Raw genomic sequence first — 10,209 nt, forward strand, 5'->3', positions numbered from 1 at the left:
TACTCATGATAGACATTTAGGTTGTTTCCAGTATGTGACTATTATGAATACAGCTGCTCTGAGCATGGACAAAAGCTTTCATTTCTGTTAGATATATACCTTGAAATGGAGTTGTAAGTTCATTGGATAAAACTGTAGTATCAGTAAATATTGGCAAACTAAAATTTAATCTTTGTTTTTCCGTTTCATATACCTAAATCTGTTGTACAGTTTCTCTTTCTTAGTAAGCACCTAATAAAATGGGTTACTATTGAAACGTGGACATTTTGGCCAATATTCTCAATTAACACACATAGAGAAATGTATTGGTTGTAATAATACCCTCTCTTTATTTACATAGATCATTGATCCTTTTGTTGAAGTTGAAATTATTGGATTGCCAGTAGATTGTTGTAAAGATCAAACCCGTGTAGTAGATGACAATGGTAAGATGATAATCTGTTTCCTTTTAATCAAGAGGCTCTAGAAATAAAATTTGCACTGAAAAAGAAAAATTTGTCTATGTAGAAGAGAAACAGATGCCTAAGATTCATAACTGCCATCTGAGTTTATGTTAGTCTTTTAAACACATAAAACTGAGTAAATGTGGGATTGATGCATGGTAGGTTTTGGTGGATTTGTAATCTAGGCTCTTAAATTCTTTGCTTTTGAAGCAAAACCTTTTTTCTAATGAGGAGAATTAATGGTATCTTAAAGGACTGGGTTAAAACTTAGGAAAATGCCTCCATTACATTTTGTATTGTATTTTCATGATGTAAGTTGCTTTAGAGCTCTCATTCATGATGCCTGTATGTCTTGATTATTTTTCATTCTTTTTCTGGAATGTGTAAAACTCTATAAAGGTAAGTGTAGCATGTTCAGGCAAGTTTACTTCTTAATATGTCCATGCGGTGGATGGGCGGCATTCTTGTATTCTGGCCATGATATAAAAAAAGCTTTCTTAACCTAAGCCTCGTGGTGTTTGTTCATACATTTGACAAACATTATGGCATACCTATTTTTCTCAATCTCTAGTCATTAATACTCTAAATCTAAATCACAATCTTCAAAACATTTAAGAAATTAGAGGTTCATAGTGAGACCTTAAGAGGAGTTTTTCTTTTTTTTTTAATTTAAATTCAATAAGCCAACATTTTGTACATCTCTAGTTTCAGATTCTTTTTTTTTTTTTTTAAGATTATTTGAGAGAGAGAGTGAGCACGAGCCTGAGCAGTGGGAAGGGCAGAAAGAGAGGGAGAGACAATCCCAAGCCAACTGTGCACTGAGTGTGAGCCAGATGCCCGGCTCAATTCTGCCACCCCAAGATCATGACGTGAGCCAAAATCAGGAGTCAGACACTCAACCAACTGAGCCACCCAGGCACCCCATTAAGAGGAGTTTTTCTAAGTGCTAACTTAAGGAAAGGAATTTGGGGATTCAAGAGTAACATAAACCTATTACTTTAGGAAATAACATGCTTAGAGGATGGAGACTTCCTATATTGCATTTTCCCACCATTGGGCATTGTTTTGTTTTTGTTTTTGTTGTTTGTTTGTTTCTTTTTTGTCTCAGAAGTAATTGAGAAGTCATTACTAAGATAACAAAAACACAATCTCTTCTCTTGTTTAGAAGGGACATTTCAGTGATTTCAGTCTATAATTATTTCCTTAGCTGAGATATTTTAAAGTAAGATTAAGTAGCTGATGCCTCCTGAATACATGTATTTAATAAAATTTATTTTCATTTTTAGAAAAGAAAAACAAACTTAGAGAGTACTTGAATTTTTATCAGTTTATGTAATTATTTTATCCGAGAAAATTTTATCAAGAAATAAATGTATTTTTACCTTTCAGAATATGAGTTGAATTATATATCTTTATATTTATTTTCAATAGCTATGAAAATGTATCTTCCATGTATTAAGGTCTTGCTTCATGGGAAGGCACTGGAAAACAATAGTGCACAGTCTAATTTGGCTCTCTAACGAGCTGTGTGACCTTAGGTGCATTATTTTCTCTGCATATCAATTTTCTCAACTACAAAATGACTTATAAATACTTGCATTTCTTACTTTAAAAAAAGCATTTGTTACTTGTGTAATTTTTAAAAAAATTATATAGTTTTGAAAGCTAATCATAATGTATTTTTTTCTTAATTAGAAAATAAACCACAAAAACCTTGCTTTGCCATCCTTCGAGGATTGCTATAAAAATTAAATAAGATGCTATATGTACAGTAGCAGCATTGAAACCTACATAGCACCTTATAAAATGTTCATAGCAGTAGAATTTTTTGTGGGTGAGAGGCAGGATTCTTTATTTTTCTGGCAAGGTGGGAACTTTCTTTCTCTTTCTTACTTTTTTTTTTGCTAAAACATTATTCTTAGATCACTACTAAAGATATTTTTTGAGCTTATTGAAGCGTTCTGAAATTGCCTAAAAGGAACTTCCCCTACAATGCAATTTGGGCATCAAAGATTATTAGAATTGATGTAATCATTTATAGGCAATCTTCCTACCAATTATTTTCTAGCAATGGGGCGAATTCCAAGACTTTATTTCAGTAAGGCATCCTGGAGTTGCTTGGTCATCTTCACGAGTTTAATAACCATTGCAAGCAATTTTCAGTCTGCTTTGCAGATGTTGCTGCCAATTCATTTTTAGCCAAGCCCTTTGCTTTTCTGATTTTTCTCTTCCTATTTCTCTGAGGATTTAACCCTGTGTGGGAAGAAACCCTGACATTTACAGTACACATGCCAGACATAGCTTTGGTTCGGTTCCTGGTGTGGGATCATGATCCAATTGGACGAGACTTCGTTGGACAAAGAACCGTGACCTTCAGCAGCTTAGTGCCCGGTAGGTAGGGGCTGGCCTTTCCTCTCTAGGCTGACCATTCAGTTTTCTTTGGAAGGTTTAATATATGATATGTGATATGTGTGATATATAAAATATGTGTTATATGCGTGTTAACATGTTTTATGAAATGTAAAGAATTATAGTAAAGTCAAATACTTCATTTAGTTGCACCCATGGGAAAGCCAAATGTAAGTCCAAGTTAAAGGAAACTATTTTCTCTGATTTTCTCAGGCTACCGGCATGTCTATTTGGAAGGACTGACAGAAGCATCTATATTTGTCCACATAACAATCAATGAAATCTATGGAAAGGTGAGAAAGATTGTAGGGCTTAAAGCCACATGTGACAATAATATGGTCCTTATCAAAGTTATTTTTTTGACTAATCGCTTAAAAGGCACATGCATCTTGACAAAGTTGTTCTTTAGCAGAAAACTAGCGAGAAGCCCAGCGAGCCCCACGTGCTAAGCCTGTCAGGTCCTGTCCTGATCTGTATGTGCTCCTTCCCTTGTTTTGGGGTGTGGAAAAAGCTAATCTCTCAGATGGTCCTTTGTTTCACTACAAGAATAAATATATACTTAAACATTGAATTTTATTTTAAGAAGACCTAGCCGGCTGCAGCAGGAAATGGGGCGTCTCAGATGTCTGACGGATTACCAGTACTAACCAGACTGTGATTCCAGCCAGTGGTTCATTCATTTGGTGCCATTGTATTTAGCTGAAAACCTAAAACTCCACAAATGCATTTAAAGCCACCCACAGAACTTTTAAAGACGTTATGAGGATTTTCTTTTAAGAAATAGACTACAAAAATGTATTCTAGTTTTCTCCTGATGCGACTCTTCATTATACAACTCATTTGAGGTTTACAAATCAATAGGCTGTCTTAGTCATGCCAAGTAACTGGGGACTTGGCCACTGGAATGAATTTCCGGGACCAGGTGTGATTTGGAGGGACTGTAAGAGTCTTGGCTAGCACCTGGGAATGTCCAGTGCTCTATATTAGAAAAGTCTGCATTGCTTTGGAGTTTCTCCTGTAGAGTTATAGGCATTCTCTGTGCATTAGCTTCCTCATCTGTAAAAAGTAGGGTAAAAATATTACCCACCTCATAAAAAACCACATTATCCTTAGAAAGCTGCCTGCCTGGCATATAGGAAATGCTCAAAAATGTTGGCTAATATTAATATTATTGGGACTACAAGCCAATTTCTAGGGAGTGGACCAGTGCAGGCTGAATTAGGGGGTATAATGTTTCTCCTTAACAGCAGTCGGTATGGGAGGGGCACTAAGGATTCTAATTTCTAAGAGTAATGAAGTTTTATTCTACGACTTTGTGTGTTTAGTCCTCGGTTTTTGCCTGTGCTTCTTGTTGTGATGCTTTCTCTGGCATAAATGCACACAAATGTGAATGACTGAAAATGATTCTTGAACTTCTAGGGATCCCAGGTTAGCTAAGTAGTATCTCTAGCATTTATCCTGCTTGAAGGAAACAATAACATTCAGAATTTATTTAAAACTTGAGCCAGAAAGGAATTAAAATATGAAGAAGAAAGTGTTCTGTAGGATTTCCTTTCTCCTAAATAGATGTCTACGTCTAAGTCACATTATATGTTACTTTCAAGGTATATTTGGGTTGGGATGCATAAACCACAATGTGGCGGTGATGAGTAATGAATGAACCTGTGACTAGAAATCACCGAAGGTGGAAGAAAGGGTTTATAGAAGCATATGCATTCTTGTCTTTTGTTGTTACTTGTGCCACTTTCTTGAATGAGCCCAAATTGTGTTCTGTTGTGTTTTGTTTTCTTCCCTTGCAGTGGAGCCCTTTAATACTCAACCCCAGTTACACTATATTGCACTTTCTAGGAGCTACAAAGGTAGTTTCTCAGCATGGTGCCTTGTTCTTGCTGACATATTTCTTTTTAAATGGTTATGGCAGCATGCTCCCTCATATCACTCCATTCCTTGCTTCCCACTTTGAAACGTGCATCTGTTGCTTTAAGGTGGCTGAAGTTCATAGCAGTCTGTTAAGTGTGGAAACTTTTCCTATCTCTGGGTAGGAAGCTTCTGGGTAGCTTGGTTGCAAAAAGGGAAGGCTGCCTGCTCACAAAGTAAGGTTAAGAAGGCGTGCATGATGTTGTGCAGACATGCTGTGAGCTGCTGTTTTCTCGATTTGAATATCCTTCAATGCTGTACAATTTTGTCCATTTCTCATGGAGCTGTCATTTAAAAGGCAAGTCGTTGACACAATGGGATTTGCTTAACTCGCGCTTCCTCCTTTTGTGTCTTCAGAACAGACAGCTCCAAGGTCTGAAGGGATTGTTCAATAAGAATCCCAGGCATGGTTCGTCAGAAAACAATTCCCATTATGTTCGGAAACGATCGATTGGAGATAGGATTCTGAGACGCACAGCCAGTGCTCCGGCCAAAGGCAGAAAAAAGAGCAAAATGGGCTTCCAGGAAATGGTAGAGATAAAGGATTCTGTGTCTGAGGCCTCAAGAGATCAAGCCGGTGTCCTGAGAAGGACCACACGGAGTTTGCAAGAGCGCCCTGTCTCTTTGCCTGTTGACAAAGGTCTTCTGGGGGCTTTGTCACTGCCTATATCTGCAACAGCAAAAGACACTGAAGGAAAAGAACACTCCCTGGGTAAGATGCTTTAAGTTTCTCTAAGAATAACTCCTTCGAAGTCGTATTTTGGTCCCCGATTACAATTATGACCTGGTTGACATTTTATAGTCAAAGTAAAAATATACTAAAAAATAAATAATTTTTCATGTTAACTTTAGAACAGATTTTAAACTTCAGGGAGAGGGGGAAGAACTATTTCCTAGTCACCTAAAGCCTTAAAATAACATCAACATTGGAAATTGATAGTGAGGGATAAGGGGAATAATCAGGTGTGGAAGGTATGGAGCCCGGGGGTCTGTGAGGTGCCCTCAAGGGAGGTGAAACAGGCAAAACAGGAGCAGAGATCTTGGTTTTCCAAGTGGGTGTAATATTTACTGCTTGTTCTGAGGTTAAATAGAATTATATTGGTTTTTGTTTTATTTTGTTTTAGATTGAATAGAGTTGTATTTCTTTCCCCAACATACAACACATTTCCATGATTAGAAATGTTTATGGAGAAAGAAGTCAAGCCAGTTGTTAAAAGCAAGCCATCTTCTTCACTTGAGAAATCTTTGCTTCCTCAAGAGGTAGCTCAGGCGATGTTTTCCTATGGCCTCATTTCCCCCGATCCCTGGATGCTGGCAGGGAAGGAAGCATGTCCTCGGCGCCTGTCCAGTTATAGGCTCCTCAAGCCTACAGATCAAGCCTTACTTGTCTTTTCCCCTAATCTGAGCATAATGCTTCACTCATACCAAGAACTTGATAAAGAATAATGCCTGCTTTGCAAGGTACCAGAGAGCTCCTGAGTTGTGTTAGTGACTCTTGCCCCTTCCTGCCTTTGGTAATGGAAGTACCAAAACTCTGCCCATTTGATGGGTCTTCACAACAAAAGTGTTTTAATTAAATCAGGATCATCTCAGACAAACATGATATCTGTTTACTTTAGGAAAATTCTCCTTTTATCATACAGTCTAAATTTCAGTGTTCTATCTTCTCACAAACTCCATTTTGCTTATATTGATTTTTATTATAAGATATTCTAGGGAAACAAATGAATTTTTGAATGGCTTATTTGAAGAGAAAAAGGAAGTTGAAAAGTTTGAACATTTGCTAAGAGCAGTGTCAGAAGAGATGGAAATATGTGCTTTTAAGTTTATTTCAAAATCCCATTTTGGGAGAAAATAAAGCTCTACTCAATAGAAATAAATACTGGTTAATCCAGAAAGCACTATTGAGTTGATGCGTATTTCCTCCCTTTAACAACTTTATAAGTTTGTCATTCTCATTTATATTATATGAGACTTGTGGTAAATATAGAACAAAGCCATGCAATGATTCAAGTTATAGCGTAGGAAAAAAAATAAGTGGAGAAAATACAGAATACAAAATTCCATGTATAATTCTGTCCCTCTAAGAGCTTAAAGTAGCTATCTCTGAGTGGTAACATCATAAGATATTTGATTTTTTTCTTTATAATTTTTGGATTTATCAAACTTTTTATGATGAATTTTTCTTTAGTTAGGAAGATATTTAATAAGTTAAATAAATTCTTCTTTCTTATATATCTTGACTGAAAACATTAAAAAAACAATTAAAATAATTAGAGCAAAGATAATTGAACATTTGATACTGTCTTAGCAATATCCTAAGCATGATGGGGTACCCCAAATTCCTGTGAATTGTGTGTTTTTATAGATTTTTCCATACTGTGCCTGCTAACTTACTGCCTCTTTTAGGGGAGAATACAATATGAAATTTGCGTATTAAAAACAAAAATATGATTAAGAAAAAATTAGATATTAACAATGGCATAGAATTGGTGACCGCATCTTTATTTTTACATCTCAAAGTCAATAGATACTGGTATTTTAATACATTTATTGCACCTTCCAATCTGCTTTAGAAACTGATTAAATTAGTTCTTTTGCCAAAGTGTTTTTTTTTTTAAATAATATGGTTTGCGATTTTTACTAATCCATGTGTAACTTTGAAAGCTTGTAGTATCTTGCTTACAGGTACCACAATACTTTGTTTAACAGAACTGTCTTGTTCTATTTTTATTGCCATGCTTCTGTGTAGTACAAATCTGAATAGGAAACAACTTAAGGTAATCCTCACTGTAAAAGTATGGTAACTCATTGACATTTTTTTTTTTGACAATGAATATTACATCCTTAGCTGATGTAATAGATACTCAAAGGGAAGCTTCAGTGAGATTCCTATGAATATATTTTACCATTTATTCATCACACGGACACTTTGTTGCAAACCTCTGCAATCCATAACTATATCCTGTCACGATGTAACAGACTTACATTCTCCATTTGTCTGTCTGAAGACAAACATGAGTGTTTGTAGGGCCTACAAAAAGTGATACATATTACCTAAAACGTTGTGTGTTTCATTCCGCAGAAGATAAGGATGGAAGAAGAAAAGGGAAGGCAAGTATAAAAGACCAGCATTTTCCCAATTTCAACAAAAAGTTATCCTCTTCCTCTAGCGCCCTCCTCCTCAAAGACATGGGCCAAGGGGGCTCCACCGTCTCTGTTGCCAACACGCCAGTCCCGGGAGAACAGTCGGGAGTGCCAGGTCCTACGCGCGGGAGAGCCAAATCGAACGTATCAGGTGATGGCCAGGAACCGGAGCGCGCCGGCAAATCCCTCTTGCCAAGGCAGCTTTTGGCTCCTGATCCTACAGTTACCCTGACACAGGGTCCATGCAGTGTGAAAACCAAGGCAAATGGGAACGCTGGGGGCTTTGTGGAAGAAAAAAGCACATTGTCGGGAAGCATTTTTTCTCAGAGCAACCTGGAGATTAAGAACTTGGAAGGGAATTGGGTTAAGGGCCAAGCTGCAACATCCTTTTCTTTGTCAGATGTCTCTACGCTCTGTTCTGACATACCTGCCTCACATTCTACTGCCATTCTGCAGGAGACTGACATTTCCCATCTTATTGACAATGTCACATTAACCAATGAGAATGAGCCGGGCAGTTCCATTTCAGCACTGATTGGCCAGTTTGAGGAGACCCGTGATCAGGCAAACCTCACAGTTGTTTCTCAGCTCCATAGCACCAGTGTCATGTCAAGTCACCCTCCCTTGCCCACCTTGGACCGAAAGATTCCCTTCAAGCATGACTTTTCCACGGGAAAACCCAAGTCATCCTTCCTGTGCTCATCTCCTGCCCCGATTGCATTCTCAAGTCCTGAGACCTCCAAACACTCAACACACGCAGTCTGTGAAACTACCTGTACTCCTCTCTCTAAAGCCAAACCAGATGACAGCCTTCCTGATAAGGCCAAGACAGGGGGTCTGGAAAACAACCTGCCTGGGTCCTCCAATACTTCTCACTGCTGGTTACCAAAAAGTCCCACCAATGGCAAAGAATGGGAAATGCTGAAGAACCACAGCCCTATCACTTCCACCAACTTGGCACTGGAGGATGTAATGGCTGAAACCATTCTCTGTTTAAATTCTGCAGAGAGCAGTCTCGTGGAAATGGACGGAGACTCAGAAAATCTGTCCCTAACAACCTATGAATATAGAAGAGAGGATGCAAGTCACCCTGCTTCTCCTTTAAAACCACAGTATGGTCAGGATGTGGCAGAACATTTTCAAAGAGGTTTGAGAAATGGCTACTGTAAAGAGACTCTCCACCCTTCTGTCTCTGAAATATTCAACAATATTCAAGATGTCAAAAATCAAAGTATTTCTTCTCTAGCCTATCAGGGCGCTGGTTTTATGCACAACAACTGCTCAAATTCAGACGCAAAAATGAACCAGACCTGTGTGCCCCTGTCTAGTGATGAAGGCATGCATGCCCCTGCGCCCAAGCAGCCCACACATCCTCCTCTGCCTGCTCTGAAGCTGCCCAGCCCTTGCAAATCCAAAAGTCTGGGGGACTTAACATCAGAAGACATCGCCTGCAACTTTGAAAGCAAGTACCAGTGTATTAGTAAGAGTTTTGTTACAACTGGCATTAGGGACAAGAAGGGCGTGACTGCGAAGACAAAGTCCTTAGAGCCCATAGACGCCCTGACCGAGCAGCTGCGGAAGCTTGTGTCTTTTGACCAGGAAGAGGGCTGTCAGGTGCTCTGTTCAAAGCAGGATGCCAGTCAATTCCCCAGGGCACTGGTCAGAAAGTTGTCATCCAGAAGCCAGAGCCGAGTGCGCAACATTGCCAGCCGTGCAAAGGAAAAGCAGGAGGCCAACAAGCAGAAGGGCGTCAACCCCAGCCACGTGGGTGGAGTGGTTCTGCGAAACAAACCCTCCGCACCCCTGCCTGCGGGCACCCGGCACTCCACGGGCTCGTACATCGCTGGCTACCTGCGGAGCAGCAAGGGGGGCGGCGTGGAAGGCCGCGGCATCCCGGAAGGGGCGTGTGCCGCCTTGCGCCCCGGCTACGGCGACCCGTTTTGTTCCGATAATTCCATTTTGCAGACCGAGCCCAGCAGTGAGGATAAACCAGAAATTTATTTTCTTTTGAGACTGTGAATTACATAAAGCTGCATTTTCAGTGTTTACAAGGTATTCTGTAGAATTGTCAGAGTTTTCAGTAAACATGGTCTTGGCTTTGAAACGATTTTAAAATGTATTTTTAAACTTGTATTTTTGGTCTCCCCTTGACTCCATGTGTTCTTCCCGTTTCTGCATTTGTATATAGATCGGGGTGACATTTCCCTGGTGCGTATGATCTTTCTCCCCTGAAGTGTAAACGCTCTCGGTATGAAATATGTGCATGCCTTGGTTGTGAAACTTCTCAGCAGCT

General features: G+C 39.1%; 1 protein-coding gene across 3 annotated transcripts in view; it reads left to right on the forward strand.

Annotated features, from left to right (window-relative positions):
- PLCH1 (phospholipase C eta 1) overlaps positions 1 to 9,935 on the forward strand; it is a 169,649-nt gene extending 159,714 nt beyond the window's left edge. For 2 of the 3 annotated variants that reach the window (XM_088020892.1, XM_088020895.1), the window contains exons 18-23: positions 341 to 425; positions 2,688 to 2,834; positions 3,066 to 3,145; positions 4,652 to 4,711; positions 5,127 to 5,481; positions 7,855 to 9,935. In XM_088020892.1, the coding sequence (XP_087877018.1) occupies positions 341 to 425; positions 2,688 to 2,834; positions 3,066 to 3,145; positions 4,652 to 4,711; positions 5,127 to 5,481; positions 7,855 to 9,935 (2,808 nt within the window). The remainder of the gene's footprint in view (positions 1 to 340; positions 426 to 2,687; positions 2,835 to 3,065; positions 3,146 to 4,651; positions 4,712 to 5,126; positions 5,482 to 7,854) is intronic. The other variant, XM_028103164.2, reaches the window with a different exon arrangement.
- The last annotated feature ends 274 nt before the right edge of the window (positions 9,936 to 10,209 follow it).

This window comes from Eumetopias jubatus, unplaced genomic scaffold (genome assembly GCF_037043125.1).
Source record: "Eumetopias jubatus isolate StellerSeaLion01/CBP00866 unplaced genomic scaffold, mEumJub1_p1.0 scaffold_1, whole genome shotgun sequence".
In the NCBI taxonomy this organism is placed as follows: domain Eukaryota; kingdom Metazoa; phylum Chordata; class Mammalia; order Carnivora; family Otariidae; genus Eumetopias; species Eumetopias jubatus.